Consider the following 22,134-nt stretch of genomic DNA (forward strand, 5'->3'; position numbering starts at 1 on the left):
CTCCTCTCTGCTGCACTCTGTCTATACATTAACAGGAGAGAGAATGGGTGTCCCAGTTCATTTAAACCTGACAGGGCCTCCCTGGTAGGCCCCACCACATGGCTGTAATGATCACAGTACTGGGCCTTGTGAATACTGCCTCTCTGTTGTATAATGTAGGACTCCAGGTGGATTAGGACTCAATGTGCAGAGCTGACCCAGACGTTTCCTACGGTTCATCTGGACTAGCCATCTCGCCAGGCAGGCAGCGCCGTGCTGGCCTGGCCACATTTAGAGCTGTTTAATGATAGACAGCCAGGCAGATGGCTCTCCCTCGATTTGGTAAATCTGACTATAACGCCATCCGCTCCTGATTCTTGCTTACAAGCAAAAACTCAAAACAGGAAGTACCAGTGACACGCTCAATTCGGAAGTGGTCCGATGAATCAGATGCTAAGCTACAGGATTGTTTTGCTAGGACAGACTGGATTATGTTCCGGGATTCATCCGATAACATTGAGGAGTTTTACCACATCAGTCACCGGCTTCATTAATAAGTGCATCGACTACATCGTCCCCACAGCGACATATCCCAAACGATATGGGATTTTGGGATCCAATACAGATTCCGATTATTTCAAAAAATATTGGCATATATATTGGTTATTAATATCTGTATGGATTGTGCTTAAAAACAACCCTACAAAGATAGTCATTAAACTATTTTCTTAAATTTCAGGAAATAATTTAGGAGCACCAGAAAGACAATTTGTTAATGGAAAACTGTGTTACTCTAGTGAAAGGAGGATAAACAGCACCGATTCCAGCAAAAGCTTTGCCTCTGAAGACTGAGCTGCCTCATGCTCGCCAGTAGGAAAACAACGACATAGGACACATTTTCAATGTATTGATATTTAGCTACGTTTTCATTGATTGTAGCGCTGTCGACACTTTATTCTGGTAGTTGCCACTTGAAAGGAAAACCATTAAATCACAAAATTTGCCACTGGCACAGCGCTGCCTCTTGCCTCAGTGAACGGTCCTTGCTATCTGGAATCATTGGGACGTCCCCACCCCATTGAAGTTTACATTTAAAATGGTTACGGTCAGGGTTAAGGTTCGGGTTAGGTAAGGGTTATGGTTAGAGTAAAGGTTTAGCGTAGGGACATCCCAAGGATCCCGGCTAGCACTAACCCTCAGTGAACGGCGTCAAGTACACTCACACAGCTAGTTGAGGTCGTCTGTAGCTCAATTGGTAGAGCATGGCGCTTGTAACGCCAGGGTAGTGGGTTCGATCCCCGGGACCACCCATACGTAAAAATGTATGCACACATGACTAAGTCGCTTTGGATAAAAGCGTCTGCTAAATGGCATATTATATTATTATTATTATTATTAGCTGGCTAGCTAGCTAGCACTCGTTATGGAAATGGGGGTGGTGAAATGTGAATTGGGACCAGTCCCAGACAAGTGACAATGAACCCATACATCAAAACGTAGCTATGAAGCGCTACTTTATAACCTCCTATGTTTTTTTGTGTGTCTCTGAAAACATTTGAATGACAGAGCTTGAGGAATACCCTTCACAAAGAGCAAATATAACACAGCAGTTTTTTCGCGGGCTTCACTAAAAGGGCCGTAACGTTACCACAGAGTTGAACGTTCTTAGCACGGCACTTGCTTTACATTTGGGCATAGCATCCATTGTTTGTCACGACACCCAACACCCAACCATGACACTTCACCTAGCAGTATATGGCCAGGGTGCAGTTTTGGCACTTGGTTGAGCTGGCAAGCTTCTATCTCCTCAGGACTCACCGTAGAAGCAGTAACAGCTAGTTCACTCTCCTCTGGACTCCGACTGGTGCAGTTGCGTTGGGTGTCCAGTCTTGCTATAGCGCCAAGGCAAGATAGGCTTATAGCCATGTGAAGAGCGCCCTCTTCAGGACAAATAATTAAATGCAAAGAAATATGTCCATTTCTATTAACTGCTTTTTTCCAGCGCGTTTTCTCCTCCTCTTATATCGGTCCTATTCGGTGGATTAAATGCCAATAGAAAAAGGCTAATATTGGCCGATAATATTGGTCAACCGATAAAATTGGTTGGGCTCTAATCCCAAACAGAAGCCATGGATTACAGGCAACATCCGCAATGAGCTAAAGGCTAGAGCTGAAGCTTTCAAGGAGCGGGACACCAACTCGGACGCTTATAAGAAATCTCTCAGGCGAACCACTGAACCATGCATGAGCACCGGCTGTTCCGGAAGACTGTGTGATCACGCTCTGAGTAGCAGGTGCGAGTAAGACCTTTAAAACAGGTTAACATTCACATGGCTACAGGGCAAGACGGATTACCAGGACGTGTACTCGGAGCATGCACTGACCAGCTGGTAAGTGTATTCACCTCTCCCTGACCCAGTCTGTAATACCTACGTTTCAAGCAGACCACAGGTAACCTGTCTAAATGACTATCGGTCCATAGCACTCACATCTGGAGCCATGAAATGATTTGAAAGGCTGGTCACTGCTCACATGAACACCATCATCCCAGACACCCTGGACCCACTCTAATTCACAAACCACCCCAACAGATCCACAGATGATACAATCTCTATTGCACTCCACACTGCCCTTTCCCACCTGGACAAAGGGAACACCTACGTGAGAATGCTGTTAATTGACTACAGCTCAGCGTTTAACACCATAGTGCCCTCCAAGCTCATCACTAAGCTCAGGACCCTGGGACTGAACATCTCCCTCTGAAACTGGATCCCGGACTTCCTGACGGGCAGCCCCCAGATGGTGAGGGTAGGCAACATCCGCCATGCTGATCCTCAACACGGGGGCCCCTCAAGGGTGTGTGTTTAGTCCACTCCTGTACTCCCTGTTCACCCACGAGTCCAACACCATCATTATGTTTGCCGACGACACAACGATGAGGTCAGATAGGGAGGAGGTCAGAGACCTGGCAGTGTGGTGCCAGGTCAACAACCTCTCCCTCAACATCAGTAAGACAAAGGAGCTGATCGTGGACTACAGGAAACGACGGGGCTGTAGTGGAGCGGGTTGAGGCCCAGTAGATCACTGGGGCCGAGCTCCCTGCCATCCAGGACCTCTATACCAGGCGGCGTCAGAGGAAGGGCCAAAACATTTTCAGACTCCAGCCACCCAAGCCACAGATGGTTCTCTCTGCTACCGCATGGCAAGCGGTACCAATGCACCAAGTCTGGACCCTGAGAAGCTTCTATCACCAAGCCATAAGACTGCTAACCAAGACTGCTAAATCGCTAATCAAACGGCTATCCGGACTACCTGCATTAACCTTTTTTTACTAACTCTCTTGCACATACTATGCACACACACACATTGGACTCAAAACACACTTTCATCACATACGGTGCTGCTAGTCTACATGTACAGTACATAGCTACCTCAATGACCTGCTACCCTTGCACATCCACTCAGTACTGCTACTCCCTGTATATATCCATGTTATTACCTGCTACCCCTGCACATCCACTCAGTACTGCTACTCCCTGTATATATCCATGTTATTACCTGCTACCCCTGCACATCCACTCAGTACTGCTACTCCCTGTATATATCCATGTTATTACCTGCTACCCCTGCACATCCACTCAGTACTGCTACTCCCTGTATATATCCATGTTATTACCTGCTACCCCTGCACATCCACTCAGTACTGCTACTCCCTGTATATATCCATGTTATTACCTGCTACCCCTGCACATCCACTCAGTACTGCTACTCCCTGTATATATCCATGTTATTACCTGCTACCCCTGCACATCCACTCAGTACTGCTACTCCCTGTATATATCCATGTTTTTTTTACTCTTTATCTTTATATGTTATTCACGGAGTAACTATTTATATTTTACCTCATCTTTTAACTCTGCATTGTTGAAAATGGACCCATAAGCATTTCACTGTTAATCTACACCTGCTGTTTACAGGTGAAAATTTGAATTTGAGTTGATTTGAGATAACAGCCATCTAACCAGGCAGGCAGTACTGTGCTGGCTTGGACACATTTAGAGCTGTTTAATGACAAACAGCCAGGCAGATAAACTTGCAGCAGCTTGCTTGGGCCCTAGCACCCCTATATAAAGAACCTGTTTAATCTCAACACATCATGGTTAGGAGATCAAGTGAGTATTTTACACACTGAGCTGTGAAGTGCTGCCCTGTCCTCTTATGCCCAGGTGTAAACCAAAAGGGACAGCAGAGACGGCTGGAATAAGGCAGCTTTGTCAAAAGAAACACATGCAGTTGCATTTTCCTCTGAAACTACTGTCAGACAAAAATCTGGTAAATTTTTTTTTTTTAAATAAAATGCTATCCAATCATGCTGTTTATATGCCAAACGGAGCACAGTGATTTTATATTTGCATTTCCATTGCATCTTCAATTAGGCGGAGCCAATTTTATAGGGCCCTACAACTGTAGCCTGCTGACTGTTCAAAACTGACAACATTTACATTTTAGTTATCAGGCAAATGCTCGAATCCAGAGTGACTTACAGTAGTGATGCATACATTCACTTTTTTTTTCCTTTTTTATACTGGTCCATACTGAGATTGTGCAATGGTATTATTTTTTTGCCTACAAAACAATCAATGTAAACATGAATATTGTCCAGTTAAAATGTAATTAATTGTATATGGAGGAGGTGTGTGACACTAAAGACTTGTGTGGAGCAGAATCAACAACCTCTGTGAGAAGGTGTTAAAGTTCACTGTTATGTAAATGCCAGCTGAATAGTACCCGGAGCCATGGCACAGTGAGACACGGGTGCCAGCCTGCGGAAATGGAAACAGAAAAGTCTAAGCCTTTTGGGTAAAACACTGGGGTAAATTCTCAAAGGAAATGCACCAACTGTAAGGAATTTGGGCTTTTCCGAACAGTCAGTCAGACACCATCTTCTCCCTAAGACGTTTTCCACAGAGCTGGCTGAATAACAGAATGTCAGTCCCCCAGTTTCTCCTGCTTAACAAACACATAGATAACAGATGCCCCCAATCATACACTGGCGCTGAACTGAAGGCTATCAAACTCTTCTTCTAGAAACCTTATGTACTTAGTACCAAGGGAAGGATTTCCTCATGTGTAATCGAAAATGGCGCCGACAGAGGGGGCTGCCTTGCTTCTAGCTCTTAGGGAACTTTGCATTATTTTGTTTATGTATTATTTCTTACGTTATTAGGCCAGATTTTTCTTGTGTAATTACATACAGCCGGGAAGAACTATTGGATATCAGAGCGGCGGTATCTCACCAGCACTACCAGCATTACGATCAGGAATACGACTTTCCCGAAGCGGATCCTTTGTTCGCACCCCCCAGGGCAATTGAACTGATTCCAGAGGCCGACCCAAAACAATGGCGGCAGAGGAGAGGTACTCGGAGCGGTATACTAGTCTGATTTAGGAAGCGTGCACACCACCCACCGCTTCCGAGTATATTACTCGCTAATGTTCAGTCTCTGGATAATAAAGTTGACGAGCTCAGGGCGAGGGTTTCTATCCAGAGAGACATCAGGGATTGTAACATACAGTGAGGGAAAAAAGTATTTGATCCCCTGCTGATTTTGTATGTTTTCCCACTGACAAAGAAATGATCAGTCTATAATTTTAAAATATTATTTGAACAGTGAGAGACAGAATAACAAAAAAATCCAGAAAAACACATGTCAAAAATGTTATAAATTGATTTGCATTTAATGAAGGAAATAAGTATTTGACCCCCTCTCAATCAGAAAGATTTCTGGCTCCCAGGTGTCTTTTATACAGGTAACGAGCTGAGATTAGGAGCACATTCTTAAAGGGAGTGCTCCTAATCTCCGTTTGTTACCTGTATAAAAGACACCTGTCCACAGAAGCAATCAATCAGATTCCAAACTCTCCACCATGGCCAAGACCAAAGAGCTCTCCAAGGATGTCAGGGACAAGATTGTAGACCTACACAAGGCTGGAATGGGCTACAAGACCATCGCCAAGCAGCTTGGTGAGAAGGTGACAACAGTTAGTGCGATTATTCACAAATAGAAGAAACACAAAAGACTGTCAATCTCCCTCGGCCTGGGGCTCCATGCAAGATCTCACCTTGTGGAGTTGCAATGATCATGAGAACGGTGAGGAATCAGCCCAGAACTACACGGGAGGATCTTGTCAATGATCTCAAGGCAGCTGGGACCATAGTCACCAAGAAAACAATTGGTAACACACTACGCCGTGAAGGACTGAAATCCTGCAGCGCCCGCAAGGTCCCCCTGCTCAAGAAAGCACATATACAGGCCCGTCTGAAGTTTGCCAATGAACATCCGAATGATTCAGAGGAGAACTGGGTGAAAGTGTTGTGGTCAGATGAGACCAAAATGGAGCTCTTTGGCATCAACTCAACTCGCCGTGTTTGGAGGAGGAGGAATGCTGCCTATGACCCCAAGAACACCATCCCCACCGTCAAACATGGAGGTGGAAACATTATGCTTTGGGGGTGTTTTTCTGCTAAGGGAACAGGACAACTTCACCGCATCAAAGGGACGATGGACGGGGCCATGTACCGTCAAATCTTGGGTGAGAACCTCCTTCCCTCAGCCAGGACATTGAAAATGGGTAGTGGATGGGTATTCTAGCATGACAATGACCGAAAACACACGGCCAAGGCAACAAAGGAGTGGCTCAAGAAGAAGCACATTAAGGTCCTGGAGTGGCCTAGCCAGTCTCCAGACCTTAATCCCATAAAAAAATCTGTGGAGGGAGCTGAAGGTTTGAGTTGCCAAACATCAGCCTCGAAAAGATCTGCAAAGAGGAGTGGGACAAAATCCCTCCTGAGATGTGTGCAAACCTGGTGGCCAACTACAATAAATGTCTGACCTCTGTGATTGCCAACAAGGGTTTTGCCACCAAGTACTAAGTCATGTTTTGCAGAGGGGTCAAATACTTATTTCCCTCATTAAAATGCAAATCAATTTATAACATTTTTGACATGCGTTTTTCTGGATTTTGTTGTTGTTATTCTGTCTCTCACTGTTCAAATAAACCTACCATTAAAATTATGACTGATCATGTCTTTGTTAGTGGGCAAACGTACAAAATCAGCAGGGGATCAAATACTTTTTTCACGGAAACAAGGCTCTCTCGGGATATACTCTCCGAGACGGTCCAGCCAGTTGGGTTCTCAGTTCATCACGAAGACAGGAATAAATATCTCTCCGGGAAGCAGAAGGGCGGAGGTGTATGTTTTATGATTAACGACTCATGGTGTAATTGTGATAACATACAGGAACTCAAGTCCTTTTGTTCACCACACCTAGAATACCTCACAATCAAATGCCGACCATATTATCTCTGAAGATAATTTTCTTTGGTTATAACACGACAGCCCTCAAGGAACTACACTGGACTTTATGCAAACCAGAAACCACATATCCTGAGGCTGCATTTATTGTAGGTGGGGATTTTAACAAAGCAAATTTGAGGAAAAGGCTGCCTAAATTCTATCAACACATCGACTGTAGTACTCGTGCTGCTAAAACACTCGACCATTGCTACTCCAACTTCTAGGATGCCTACAAGGTTCTCCCCCGCCCTCCTTTCGGCAAATCTGACCACAACTCCATTTTGCTCCTCCCTTCCTATAGGCAGAAACTCAAAACAGGAAGTACCCGTGCTAAGGACTATTCAATGCTGGTCTGACCAATCGGAATCCACGCTTCAAGATTGTTTAGATCACGCGGACTGGGACATGTTCCCGGGTAGCTTCAGAGAATAATAGACGTATATACTGATACGGTGACTGAGTTTATCAGGAAGTGTATAGGAGATGTTGTACCCACTGTGACTATTAAAACCTACCCTAACCAGAAACCGTGGATAGATGGCAGCATTCTCGCAAAACTGAAAGCGCGTAACACCGCATTTAACCATGGTAAGGTGACTGGAAATATGGCAGAATACAAAAAACTGTGTAGTTATTCCCTCCGTCGGCAATCAAACAGGCAAAATGTCAATACAGAGACAAAGTGGAGTCGCAATTCCACGGCTCAGACATGAGCCGTATGTGGCAGGGTTTACAGACAATCACGGACTACAAAAGGACAAAACAGCCACGTCGGACACCGACGTCTCGCCTCCGGACAAGCTAAACACCTTCATCGCCCGCTTTGAGGATAATACAGTGCCACCGAAGCAGCCCGCTACCAAGGACTGTGGGCTCGCCTTCTCCGTGGCCGACGTGAGTGAGACATTTAAGCGTATTAACCCTCGCAAGGCTACCGGCCCAGATGGCATCCCTAGCCGCATCCTCAGAGCATGCGCAGACCAGCTGGCTGGTGTGTTTACGGACATATTCAATCTCTCCCAATCCCAGTCTGCTGTCCCCACATGCTTCAAGAGGGCCACCATTGTCCCTGTACCCAAGAAAGCAAAGGTAACTGAACTAAATGACTATCGCCCCGTAGCACTCACTTCTGTCATCATGAAGTGCTTTGAGAGACAAGTCAAGGATCATTTTACATTTACATCATTTAGCAGACACTCATATCCAGAGCGACTTATCACCTCTACCTTACCTAACACCCTAGACCCACTTCAATTTGCTTACTGCCCCAATAGATCCACAGGCGATGCAATCGCCATCACACTGCCCTATCCCATCTGGACAAGAGGAATACCTATGTAAGAATGCTGTTCATTGACTATAGCTCAGCATTCAACACCATAGTATCCTCCAAGCTCATCATTAAGCTTGAGGCCCTGGGTCTGAACCCCGCCCTGTGCAACTAGGTCCTGGACTTCCTGACGGGCAGCCCCCAGGTGGTGAAGGTAGGAAACAACACCTCCACTTCGCTGATCCTCAACACTGGGGCCCCACAAGGGTGCGTGCTCAGACCCCTCCAGGAACTCCCTGTTCACACATGACTGCATGGCCAAGCACGCCACCAACTCAATCATCAAGTTTGCAGACGACGCAACAGTAGTAGGCTTGATTACCAACAATGATGAGACAGCCTATAGGGAAGAGGTGAGGGCTTTGGGAGTGTGTTGCCAGGGCAATCATCTCTCACTCAACAAAACAAAGGAGATGATTGTGGACTTCAGGAAACAGCAGGGGGAGCACACTCCTGTCCACATTGACTGGACCGCTGTGGAGCAGGTGGAAAGCTTAAGTTCCTCTGCATACACATCACTGACGATCTGAAATGGTCCACCCACACAGACAGTGTGGTGAAGAAGGCGCAACAGCGCCTCTTCAACCTCAGGAGGCTGAAGAAATTTGGCTTGGCACCTAAAATCCTCAAACTTTTACTGATGCAAAATTGAGAACATCCTGTCGGGCTGTATCACCGCCTGGTATGGCAACTGCACTGCCCAACGCATCTCCGGGGGCAAACTACCTGCCCTCCAGGACACCTACAGCACCCGATGTCACAGGAAGGCCAAAAAGAAAAAATCAAGGACAACAACCACCCGAGCCACTGCCTGTACACCCCGCTATCATCCAGAAGGCAAGGTCCGTACACGTGCATCAAAGCTGGGACCAAGAGACTGAAAAACAGTTTCCATCTCAAGGCCATCAGACTGTTAAATAGCCTTCACTAGCACATTAGAGGCTGCTGCCTATATTCATAGATTAGAAATCACTGGCCACTTTAATAAATGGAACACTAGTCACTTCAATAACGTTTACATATCTTGCATTACTCATCTCATATGTACAGTTGAAGTCGGAAGTTTACATACAACTTAGCAATACATTTAAACTCAGTTTTTCATCATTCCTGACATTTAATCCTAGTAAAAATTGTGTGTCTTAGGTCAGTTAGGATCACCACTTTATTTTAAGAATGTAAAATGTCAGAATAATAGTAGAGAGAATTATTTATTTCAGCTTTTATTTCTTTCATCACATTCCCAGTGGGTCAGAAGTTTACATACACTCAATTAGTATTTGGTAGCATTGCCTTTAAATTGTTTAACTTGGGTCAAATGTTTCGGGTAGCCTTCCACAAGCTTCCCACAATAAGTTGGGTGAATTCTGGCCCATTCCTCCTGACAGAGCTGGTGTAACTGAGTCAGGTTAGTAGGCCTCCTTGCTCGCACACGCTTTTTCAGTTCTACCCACATATTTTTTATAGGATTGAGGTCAGGGCTTTGTGATGACCACTCCAATACTTTGACTTTGTTGTCCATAACCCATTTTGCCACAACTTTGGAAGTATGCTTGGGGTCATTGTCCATTTGGAAGACCCAAGCTTTAACTTCCTGACTGATGTCTTGAGATGTTGCTTCAATATATCCACATAATTTTCCTTCCTCATGATGCCATCTATTTTGTGAAGTGCACCAGTTCCTCCTGCAGCAAAGCACCCCCACAGCATGATGCTGCCACCCCTGTGCTTCATGGTTGGGATGATGTTCTTCGTCTTGTAAGCAACCCCCTTTTTCCTCCAAACATAACAATGGTCATTATAGACAAACATTTCTATTTTTGTTTCATCAGACCAGAGGACATTTCTCAAAAAAGTACCATCTTTGTCCCCATGTGCAGTTGCAAACCGTAGTGTGGCTTTTTTATGGCGGTTTTGGAGTAGTGGCTTCTTCCTTGCTTAGCGGCCTTTCAGGTTATGTCGACATAGGACTTGTTTTACTGTGGATATAGATACTTTTGTACCTGTTTCCTCCAGCATCTTCACAAGGTCCTTTGCTGTTGTTCTGGGATTTATTTGCACTTTTCGCACCAAAGTACGTTCATCTCTAGGAGACAGAACGCGTCTCCTTCTGAGCAGTATGACGGCTGCGTGGTCCCATGGTGTTTATACTTGCGTACTATTGTTTGTACAGAGGAATGTGGTACCTTCAGGCGATTGGAAATTGCTCCCAAGGATGAACCAGACTTGTGGAGGTCTACAATTTTTTTGAGGTCTTGGCTGACTTATTTTGATTTTCCCATGATGTCAAGCAAAGAGGCACTGAGTTTGAAGGTAGGCCTTGAAATACATCCACAGGTACACCTCCAGTTGACTCAAATGATGTCAATTAGCCTATCAGAACCTTCTAAAGCCATGACATCCTTTTCTGGAATGTTCCAAGCTGTTTAAAGGCACAGTCAACTTCTGACCCACTGGAATTGTGATACAGTGAATTATAAGTGAAATAATCTGTCTGTAAACAATTGTTGGAAAAATTACTTGTGTCATGCACAAAGTAGATGTCCTAACCGACTTACCAAAACTATAGTTTGTTAACAAGAAATTTGTGGAGTGGTTGAAAAACGAGTTTTAATGACTCCAACCTAAGTGTATGTAAACTTCTGACTTCAACTGTATATACTGTATCTTTGTCTATGCCACTCAGACATTGCTTGTCCATATATTGATATATTCTCAATTCCTTTGCTTTACTTAGATTTGTGTGTATTGGGTATATGATGTGACATTGTCAGATATTACTTGTTAGATATTACTGCACTGTCGGAGCTAGAAACACAAGCATTTCACTACAACCGCAATCACATCTGCTAAACACGTGTATGTGACCAATAAAATTTTATTTTATTTGAGATACAGTATCCCTGCTCTCAGTCTGTGTAAAGAAAAACAAACAGTAAAGTGATAAGGGTTGTCAAACACAAGGACCAGAAAACACAGTTCATGTGATAATTACAGGATTAACAGTTGAACTAAGCTCACGGGGCATTTATAAGTTATACTCTTCAAGAATCAATGGGTATATATCATTAATTTATAAGTCCAAAACTTGATGTAGTAACTGCAGATTGCCCCTGTAGCTCAGTTGGTAGAGCATGGCGCTTGCAACGCCAGGGTTGTGGGTTCGTTTCCCACGGGGGGCCAGTATGAAAATGTATGCACTCACTAACTGTAAGTTGCTCTGGATAAGAGCGTCTGCTAAATGACTAAAATGTAAAATAATATTTGCCAGCAATTACAAAATACAGGGTTTAGGACAGGGCTCTAGGCTGACCTTTTTTTTTACAAGGAGCACGTGCATGCCTAAGTGGAAAATAAATTTAGGAGCACAATGAAAAATATTTAATTGAGCGCTGGAGCTCCTAAATTTGAAATCCAGGTGGCACCGCAAAATATTTAGGAGCATTTGCGAGTAAAATGGTGGCACTGTAGAGCCCTGGTGGAGGAGGAATAATGGTCTGGGGCTGTTTTTCATGGTCCGGGCTAGGCCCCTTAGTTCCAGTGAAGGGAAATCTTAACGTTACAGCATACAATGACATTCTAGACGATTCTGTGCTTCCAACTTTGTGGCAACAGTTTTGGGAAGGCCCTTTCCTGTTTCAGCGTGACAATGCCCCTGTGCACAAAGCGAGGTCCATACAGAAATGGTTTGTCGAGATCGGTGTGGAATAACTTGACTGGCCTGCACAGAGCCCTGACCTCAACCCCTGAACTGGTACACGACTGCGAGCCAGGCCTAATCGTCCAACATCAGTGCCCGACCTCACTAATGCTCTTGTGGCTGAATGGATGCAAGTCCCTGCAGCAATGTTCCAACATCTAGTGGAAAGCCTTCCCAGAAAAGTGGAGGCTGTTATAGTAGTAAAAGGGGGGGGACCACCTCCATATTAATGCCCATGATTTTGGGATGAGATGTCCACATACTTTTGGCGATGTAGCGTAGTTAGCGTCTATAAATGGGTTAGATACCACCCACATGAGGGCGAAAGCTAGCATGGCGGAATACAAGTGCTAGTACAAACATACTGTTACAGGGACGAACTCACCGGCCAAAAACACAGGGAAATTAGTGGATGCAACGGCCGTTCACCTTTGACATCAATGTAATGAAACAGGCAGGGAGTGCGGCTCGAACCCTCAACCTTCTGGTCCGAAGCCCAGCGCGCCATCAACTGTGCCCCCAAAACATGCTAGAGTGGCAGATTTAAAAACCATAGTCGCAACAATTACAACAATTATTAACTGGCCGATTTTCTTTCTAGGGACACAGCATATGCCCCCCAAAATGGTATTACTGTAGAGTCATGCCAATCGCTTGATTCATAACAATTTAAATCCACCGTCTGACCAAAGATTTCTATAACTAACCCCAATGAAGATACAAATAGGGTATTGATGGTTGTGTAGCATATCTGTAAAATGTAAACACTGTCGCTGCGAGAGGCAGACAGAGCAGAATCCGCCAGATGGATGTTTAGCTAGCTAGCTACGTTAGCAACTGGATGGAATGTTCAGAACGACAGCTAGCCTAGAAACGCCTTCAAGTGTTGTTAACGTACCGTTTACCAACTGTAATGCCGTTTGTCCTGGTCAACACAACAACGTTCTTTCTTGTCAACAAGCCCCCGAGAAATCCTTCTTGATATACTTTTTTCTGTCTTCCACCTCGTCCGTCGGTCCCACCTTCTTCCGCTCTGTGCTGATCAAAAGACTTCTCGCTTCGTTGTTCAGGCTCGCGTCGCGTTCTCTTCCAAACACAAAGTTCAAATCTTCTCGCGAGATCTCGACCAGTCTCGTAAAGTATGGAGGATGGCATTACGAGATGTTGACTTTCATATGAAAAAGTAAGTAATACCCTTTACATCAATCATGCAAAGTCCTATACAAGCTAACTTTGTAATAGTCATGGTCATTTTAAATACACACAGTGTTAGTGCCATTTACACAGAACGATCCAGAATTCCTCTATGTTACAGTCTACAAAATAGTCATTTCATTGCACCTACCATGGTTTACATTATTCACGTTTCTCAAAACTGTCAGAGTTGAGAGATGCTTTTGGAAACTTTCAGGCTTCAAGGAATTTGGTTGCCCATGTTACAGACATAAATCTGACAGGCCTGTATGTCAAGGGCCAAAAACCCAGGAGTTAAAAGTGGAGAGGAGAGAGAGGATTCCCTGGTGTCAACTTGCGACTCAGTCAGTCAGTAATATCTTTATAATAACTGACCTGGAATAAACTGAGTTTACTGTTGAGTTTTCTAGCTGAAAGTAAAACTTTGGTATTTCATTAGGATCCCCATTAGCTAAAATATGAATACACGCTTTCATATATTTATGCCTTAGCATTCCATGCATCGAGTACTCATTATAACAGCAACACTGCAGCCATTCATTTTCCTATATATTGCGATCCTTTGCTCTACTGTTACAATTGCTTTCCCTAAACAGGTCCTGATATCCTAATCTCACAGCAACCTTTAATCCTGATCTCACAGCACCAGTTGTTCTGTAAACACCAGAGAAAATCTCACAATCTCACGTTTGATTTAAAAAAAACTTGAATACTCACAAGCAGAACCATATATTTAAGCAATAAGGCCCGAGGAGGTGTGGTATGTGACCAATAGTCGTGGTATATTGGCCATTTATCACAAACCCCCGAGGTGCCTTATTGCTATTATAAACTGGTTACCAACGTAATTAGAGTAGTACAAATAAATTACCCATGGTATACGGTCTGATATACCATGGCTGTCAGCCAATCAGCATTCAGGGCTCGAACCACCCAGTTTATAATTAGAATTATAAACTGGCTAGTTTGGGTCCTGGATGCTGATTGGCTGACAGCCATGGTATATCAGACAATATACCATGGGTATGACTCAAAACTAATTGTTTACTGTTCTATTTATGTTGGTAACCAGTTTATAATAGCAATAAGGCACCTCAGGGGTTTGTGGTACGTGGCCAATATACCACGGCTAAGGGATGTATTCAGGAATTCCGCGTTGCGTCGTGCATTAAGAACAGCCCTTAGCCATGGTATATTGGCAATATACCACACACCCCCGGGCCTCATTGCTTAAATATACACTGAGTATACAAAACATTAGGAGCACCTGCTCTTTCCATGACATAGACTGACCAGGTGAATCCAGGTGGAAGCTATGATACCTTATTGATGTCACCTGTTAAATCCACTTCAATCAGTGTAGATGAAGGGGAGGAAACAGGTTAAATAAGTATTTTTTAGCCTTGAGACGATTGTGACATGGATTGTGTACGTGTGCCATTCAGAGGGTGAATGGGCAAGACAAAATATTTAAGAGCCTTTGAACGGGGTACGGTAGTAGATGCAAGGCGCACCGGTTTGTGTCAAGAGCAGCAACGCTGCTGGGTTTTTCACGCTCAACTGTTCCCCGTGTGTATCAAGAATGGTCCACCACCCAAAGGACATCCAGCCAACTTGACACAACTGTGGGAAGCATTGGAGTCAACATGGGCCAGCATTCCTGTAGAACGCTTTCGACACCTTGCAGAGTCCATGCCCCGACAGTGCTGAGCGATTGGTGCTTTTTGAGGTCTCTTCGGTTTCGGTTAGATGAAAAAAATAACAGTTTTCGATTTTGGTTTTGATTATTTGGCTTGAATGATGTAACAACACAGAATATACTAGACTGGTATACTAGCAAACACTAGAGAATAGAGCCATTCTGTATGACTGGTATACTAGAAAATACTAGAGAATAGAGCCATTCTGTATGACTGGTATACTAACAAATACTAGAGAATAGAGCCATTCTTTATGACTGGTATACTAGCAAATACTAGAGAATAGAGCCATTCTGTATGACTGGTATACTAGCTAATACTAGAGAATAGAGCCATTCTGTATGACTGGTATACTAGCTAATACTAGAGAATAGAGCCATTCTGTATGACTGGTATACTAGCTAATATTAGAGAATAGAGCCATTCTGTATGACTCGTATACTAGCAAATACTAGAGAATAGAGCCATTCTGTATGACTGGTATACTAGCTAATATTAGAGAACAGAGCCATTCTGTATGACTGGTATACTAGCAAATACTAGAGAATATAGCCATTCTGTATGACTGGTATACTAGCTAATATTAGAGAACAGAGACATTCTGGATGACTGGTATACTAGCAAATACTAGAGAATAGAGCCATTCTGTATGACTGGTATACTAGCTAATACTAGAGAATAGAACCATTCTGTATGACTGGTATACTAGCAAATACTAGAGAATAGAGACATTCTGTATGACTGGTATACTAGCTAATATTAGAGAACAGAGACATTCTGTATGACTGGTATACTAGCAAATACTAGAGAATAGAGCTATTCTGTATGACTGGTATACTAGCTAATATTAGAGAACAGAGCCATTCTGTATGACTGGTATACTAGCTAATACTAGAGAATATAACCATTCTGTATGACTGGTATACTAGCAAATACTAGAGAATAGAGACATTCTGTATGACTGGTATACTAGATAATATTAGAGAACAGAGACATTCTGTATGACTCGTATACTAGCAAATACTAGAGAATAGAGCTATTCTGTATGACACGTATACTAGCTAATACTAGAGAATAGAGCCATTCTGTATGACTGGTATACTAGAAATACTAGAGTATAGAGCCATTCTGTATGACTGGTATACTAGCTAATATTAGAGAATAGAACCATTCTGTATGACTGGTATACTAGCAAATACTAGAGAATAAAGCCATTCTGTATGACTGGTATACTAGCTAATAGAGCCATTCTGTATGACTGGTATACTAGCTAATACTAGAGAATAGAGCCATTCTGTATAACTCGTATACTAGCTAATATTAGAGAACAGAGCCATTCTGTATGACTGGTATACTAGCAAATACTAAAGAATAGAGCCATTCTGTATGACTGGTATACTAGCTAATATTAGAGAATAGAGCCATTCTGTATGACTCGTATACTAGCTAATATTAGAGAATAGAGCCATTCTGTATGACTGGGATACTAGCTAATATTAGAGAACAGAGCCATTCTGTATGACTGGTATACTAGCAAATACTAAAGAATAGAGCCATTCTGTATGACTGGTATACTAGCTAATATTAGAGAACAGAGCCATTCTGTATGACTGGTATACTAACTAATATTAGAGAATAGGACCATTCTGTATGACTGGTATACTAGCAAATACTAGAGAACAAAGCCATTCTGTATGACTGGTATACTAGCTAATACTAGAGAATAGAGCCATTCTGTATAACTCGTATACTAGCTAATATTAGAGAACAGAGCCATTCTGTATGACTGGTATACTAGCAAATACTAGAGAATAGAGCCATTCTGTATGACTGGTATACTAGCAAATATTAGAGAATAGAGCCATTCTGTATGACTCGTATACTAGCTAATATTAGAGAATAGAGCCATTCTGTATGACTGGGATACTAGCTAATACTAGAGAATAGAGCTATTCTGTATGACTGGTATACTAGCAAATAGAGCCTTTCTGTATGACTGGTATACTAGCTAATATTAGAGAATAGAGCCATTCTGTATGACTCGTATACTAGCTAATATTAGAGAATAGAGCCATTCTGTATGACTGGTATACTAGCTAATATTAGAGAATAGAGCCATTCTGTATGACTGGTATACTAGCTAATATTAGAGAATAGAGCCATTCTGTATGACTGGTATACTAGCTAATATTAGAGAATAGAGCCATTCTGTATGACTGGGATACTAGCTAATACTAGAGAATAGAGCTATTCTGTATGACTGGTATACTAGCAAATAGAGCCTTTCTGTATGACTGGTATACTAGCTAATATTAGAGAATAGAGCCATTCTGTATGACTCGTATACTAGCTAATATTAGAGAATAGAGCCATTCTGTATGACTGGTATACTAGCTAATATTAGAGAATAGAGCCATTCTGTATGACTGGTATACTAGCTAATATTAGAGAACAGAGCCATTCTGTATGACTGGTATACTAGCTAATATTAGAGAACAGAGCCATTCTGTATGACTGGTATACTGCGTAGCACTGGCTGAATAATCTGCAAACAGACAGAGGACACTACGATAGAATATAAACCATTACAGAACCAAGAGAGGTCAAGGACAGACTTCAGTTGGACAGTCTGGACTGGTTGAGGAAAAGCCAGAAAAAAAGCAGCTTTTTCTGGATGCTCACTGGGAGTTCTGGAAACTAACCAACTCTGTTCAGTATCTGCCAGTTGTGACTCTCAATCTCCTGTTTGGTTTGGTAATACTACACATCCTACGAACAGCAACTTTATTGGCATAATTACTGCCACCCTTTAGAATGAAATTACACGTATCGTAGTCAAAAAAAATAAAACGCACTGCTACACTGGGGCTTGGTAGTCAATTATGCAAGGCGGTCCTAGCTTTTATGAATGCCTCTAATCACTAAACACATGGCTTGGTCTACTACACAAGCACTGGAGTGAGGGTCACAGATGTAAGATTACTGGCTGACTAGTCATCGCTAGTCATCTCTGAAGAATACACTCATTAGTTTAAAGAGGAGAGCGTGAGACCATATTTGGGAGGTTGTAAAGCGACTGGTGAACTGAGATGGGATCTCTCTAAACTGGAGATGTACACCACATTCAGCGCCATTATTTCAGTAAACTAGTGCCACCTAGTGGATGACTTCAGCTCCTGCCACTCCATGCTAGTGCTCTGCAATACCCATTTTCACAAAGTACAACTCAGTGTTTCAATTAACTACTACAGTGCACTAAAGTGGGAAAACACTTTTGCTCATAATCTTAATACTTCTGCCTATCAGTAGATTTACTATAATGTAAATGCTATCTACCAATCTACAAAGAGGTTTGATGAATGTCCATGCACTATCTCAAGGAAAAGGCAGCCATTTTAAGTGTTTGATATCTTTATTAAGCAGTTTTCAATCCAAATGACTTTTCAAAGTAGTCAGCTATCTATTATCTCTGAACAGCTGATATTCTGAGTACTGACAGGAAGAGGAAATAGAACAATGGAATGTTATGGTCACATTTGTCAAACGTTTTCAATTATTTGATAGCTTTGCAATTTTTTTTGTCAACTTTTGTACTTTTAATAACAAGGACTAGCTTCATCTTCTCTAGACCTGGCAGATCGTGTATTCATTTTTGTAAAGAAATACTTTATCATTTTGCGATGTTTTCAGAGTTTTCCGTTTTTTTCCATGTTTAAATTTTTTCTAAAATTTTCTTCGGTGAAGCAAGTTAAGGATTTCCGTCTCTGAAACAAAAACACATGAACATTAGTAGCATACTAACATTGATGTAACATTTTAACAGCTTAAATAATACAACATTTACATTCTAAGCGGTTCTTACCAGTTCTTAGCTGGGGACTCCAGCAGGGTTGGTGGGCTTCTGGGCGGACTCCTTGGCCTGGTGGGCCTGCAGCACAGCAACAGCCTCATCCACCTTGGATCGGAGAGACTCGGGAGACTCCAGCATGTGGAGCAGCTCAGAGTTGTCTATCTCCAACAGCATACCAGTGATCTTTCCAGCCAGGCTGGGGTGCATGTTCTGGATGAGGGGGAACAGACGCTCACCTGCAGAGGGAGTGGGGGAAGAGAATCCACCATCAGGAAAAGACCCAGACACAGAAAGAGGATCACCAGCCATTTAGGGCCAGGAGATAGGCCAACAGATATTCCTCATCCAGTGTTCACGCATGTAATAGGTTGGGGGTCTTGTCTCAGTCAAAAAATAAGAATCACTGAAATTCATATGTTCAGACATTTCTACTGAAAACATCATTGACAAAGAGCACCTAAATGTTGATCGTATTTTAAAGCTGCAATATGCAACTTTTTGGGCGAACCGTCAAAATTAATATAGAAATGTGAGTTATCGATCTGTCATTCTCATTGAAAGCAAGTCTAAGAAGCAGTAGATCTGTTCTGTGTGCGCTATTTCTATGCTTCCCGTTATAAACGTTTAATTTTTGCGTCTTTTACTTATGATTTTGTGCACCAGCTTCAAACAGCTGAAAATACAATATGTTTGGTTATGGAAAATATATTTCACAGCGGTAGAATGACGCTCTACACAATAATGCTTGTTTTGTCACATAAACTGAAATTAGGCTAACTATTAGAATTTTAGCAACCAGGAAATGGCGGGAGAAATCAATTGGCAATATCACAGCCAATCACAACACTGCTGGGTAAGTAACAGTGAAAAACTATCATTCCATTATTACTGCAGATATATTATGGTCATTTTCTGAAATTACAACGCACAAATTCTAATAAATTCAATGTGTAGCACCTTTAACTGAAGGAGCTGGAGATCGGAAGGCCAGTAAAAGAGAAGAGAGGAACTTTAGACTCACCCAACATCTGCTTCTGTTCCTGGGGAGGAGCAGCGGCCAGCATGGAGGCAGTCAGAGGCTCCTGCCCCTGGACGTGGACAGCAGGCTGCTGCATTACCTGGGGCTGGCTGGCCATGTGCTGCTGGGGGTTCCTCACACCTGCTGCATACTTGTACTGGGGCATCCTCACTGGGGCTGCAGCCGCCGCACCGGCAGGACGCTGGCCCAGGGCCTGGGTGGCTGAGGAGAGAGAGGAGGAAGTCGCTCAACATCCAAGAGAGATTCATATATTCAAGACATACTGAGTGTACAAAACAGTAGGAACACCACCCTAATACAGAGTTGCACCCCCTTTTGACCTCAGAACAGCCTCAATTTGTCGGGTCATGGACTCTACAAGGTGTCGAGCGTTCCACAGGGATGTTGACTCCAATGCTTCCCACAGTTGTGTCAAGTTGGCTGGATGTCCTTTGGGTGGTGGACCATTCTTGATACACATGGGAAACTATTGAGCGTGGAAAAACACAGCAGCGTAGCAGTTCTTGACACAAACCGGTGCGCCTGACACCTACTACCATACCCTGTTCAAAGGCACTTAAATATTTTGTCTTGCCCATTCACCCTGTGAACGGCACATACAAAATCCATGTCTGAATTGTCTCAAGGCTTAAAAATCCTTTAACAGACAGTATAATCAGGTAAATGGTAGCAAGATGAGAGGTGGTTGTGAAAATCTCCAAGCTATGTGCAGGGCTGGGTCACCAGCTAAACTCACCCATTCTCTGGCCGGCCATCATGCGTGGCACCTGAGATGACGAGGGCCTCATGGCGCCAAAGGTCTGGGGTCTGGGGGCGGACGGACGCATGGCGTTGGGCATGTTCTGGAAGTCTGGAAGTAGAAGGGATCATTAAAAATCTAACAACTTCCTGGATGGAGAATTAGGTTCTAGTCTCCAGTGGAACTGTTGACTAAATAGTGATTTGGACACACCAAAATAGCAGTTAAATTCTAAAATGTCAACTATGTAGATAGTTACGCTGTGGTCTGACACCCTGGGTGGCCCAGCGTGGGCCTGGTCTCAGCTGAGCCAGCTGGTTGGTGGAGTAGTAAGCAGCACGGTTCTGAGTCTGGGGGATGGCAGCCATGAAGTACCCAGAGGGAGGGGCAGGCTGGTAGGGGTTGAGGACTGGGTTGGGTACGGGCCGGACGGTGGCCATCCTCTGCATGTACTGGTTGGTGAGGTGAGCCTGGCGCTCCTCTTTCCTCTGAGCCAGCGCCACGTACAGCGGCTTGGTGGCCACGATGCGCCCGTTCATCTCCGTCACAGCCTTGGTGGCCTCCTCGGGGGAGGAGAAGCACACGAAGCCGAAGCCCTTGCTGCGGCCACCCTCCATCATCACCTATAGAGAGGTACATTAGATACAGTGGTTTTTAAAGTGGTATCTGAACCTGAATGACAGCGGGTGTAGACACCACATTACTGTAGACACTCTGCTATGCAGAGCAGGCAATAAGCTTAACACCACATTACTGTAGACGCAGTTCTCTCTCTTCCCAGACAACTGATATAGTGGAGCTTATTTTCACACTGTGCTAATACAGTTGTAAGTTAACAATGCAATTCTACATTTGTAATCCCCAAGTTTCTCCTGACATCTCCAGGTAATGTTCAATCAGAGGGTGATGTTGACTCAGGAAGGTTACCTTGGCACTGGTGATGGTACCGAAGGGAGAGAACTCCTTCCTTAGACGCTCATCGTCAAGGCCATCGTCCAGATTCTTGACGTACAGGTTGACCCCCTGGTAGCGGGTCATGCGGTCCTGTTTCATCTGTTCAAACTTGCGTTTCAACTCCGTCTGGCGCTCTCCTTTCTTCTGGGCGCGGCCCACGTACACCTGGCGGCCGTTAAAATCCTTCCCATTCATCTCATCTACAGCCTGAAGAGAGAATATACGGATCCAGATTGAGGTCAAAAACCCTGTTCTCCAGGACACTCAGCCCTTTTGAACATCCAGACAG

At 43.6% G+C, this 22,134-nt stretch overlaps 2 protein-coding genes across 2 annotated transcripts in view; both read right to left on the bottom strand.

Annotated features, from left to right (window-relative positions):
• Nucleotides 1-13,443, bottom strand: part of LOC311123241 (E3 ubiquitin-protein ligase RNF19A-like) — a gene marked incomplete at its 3' end in the record, with an annotated part of 48,891 nt that extends 35,448 nt beyond the window's left edge. The window contains exon 1 of the mRNA XM_084197498.1: nt 13,268-13,443. The remainder of the gene's footprint in view (nt 1-13,267) is intronic.
• A 5,213-nt stretch (nt 13,444-18,656) lies between these two features.
• Nucleotides 18,657-22,076, bottom strand: LOC311123243 (polyadenylate-binding protein 1A-like). The gene is made up of 6 exons (XM_084197499.1): nt 21,819-22,076; nt 21,151-21,514; nt 20,889-21,002; nt 20,135-20,353; nt 19,126-19,349; nt 18,657-19,027 (listed from the first exon to the last, which is right to left on the bottom strand). The coding sequence occupies exons 1-5, from the start codon at nt 22,038-22,040 to the stop codon at nt 19,132-19,134; spliced, it is 1,137 nt and encodes a 378-aa protein (XP_084053625.1). The 5' UTR covers nt 22,041-22,076; the 3' UTR covers nt 18,657-19,027; nt 19,126-19,131.
• Nucleotides 22,077-22,134: the final 58 nt, after the last annotated feature.

The sequence above is a fragment of the Coregonus lavaretus genome, assembly GCF_964263955.1.
Source record: "Coregonus lavaretus genome assembly, contig: HAP1_SCAFFOLD_3810, whole genome shotgun sequence".
NCBI classification, from domain to species: domain Eukaryota; kingdom Metazoa; phylum Chordata; class Actinopteri; order Salmoniformes; family Salmonidae; genus Coregonus; species Coregonus lavaretus.

What these genes read in the sequence shown, in the direction of transcription:
- LOC311123243 (XM_084197499.1), bottom strand. Translation starts at nt 22,040, where the DNA reads ATGAATGGGAAGGATTTTAACGGCCGCCAGGTGTACGTGGGCCGCGCC. An exon ending in CCAGGGTGTCAGACCACAGC is followed by an intron (nt 21,003 to 21,150) that starts GTAACTATCTAC and finishes TTCTACTTCCAG; the next exon opens with ACTTCCAGAACATGCCCAAC. An exon ending in GGAACAGAAGCAGATGTTGG is followed by an intron (nt 19,350 to 20,134) that starts GTGAGTCTAAAG and finishes CTCCCTCTGCAG; the next exon opens with GTGAGCGTCTGTTCCCCCTC.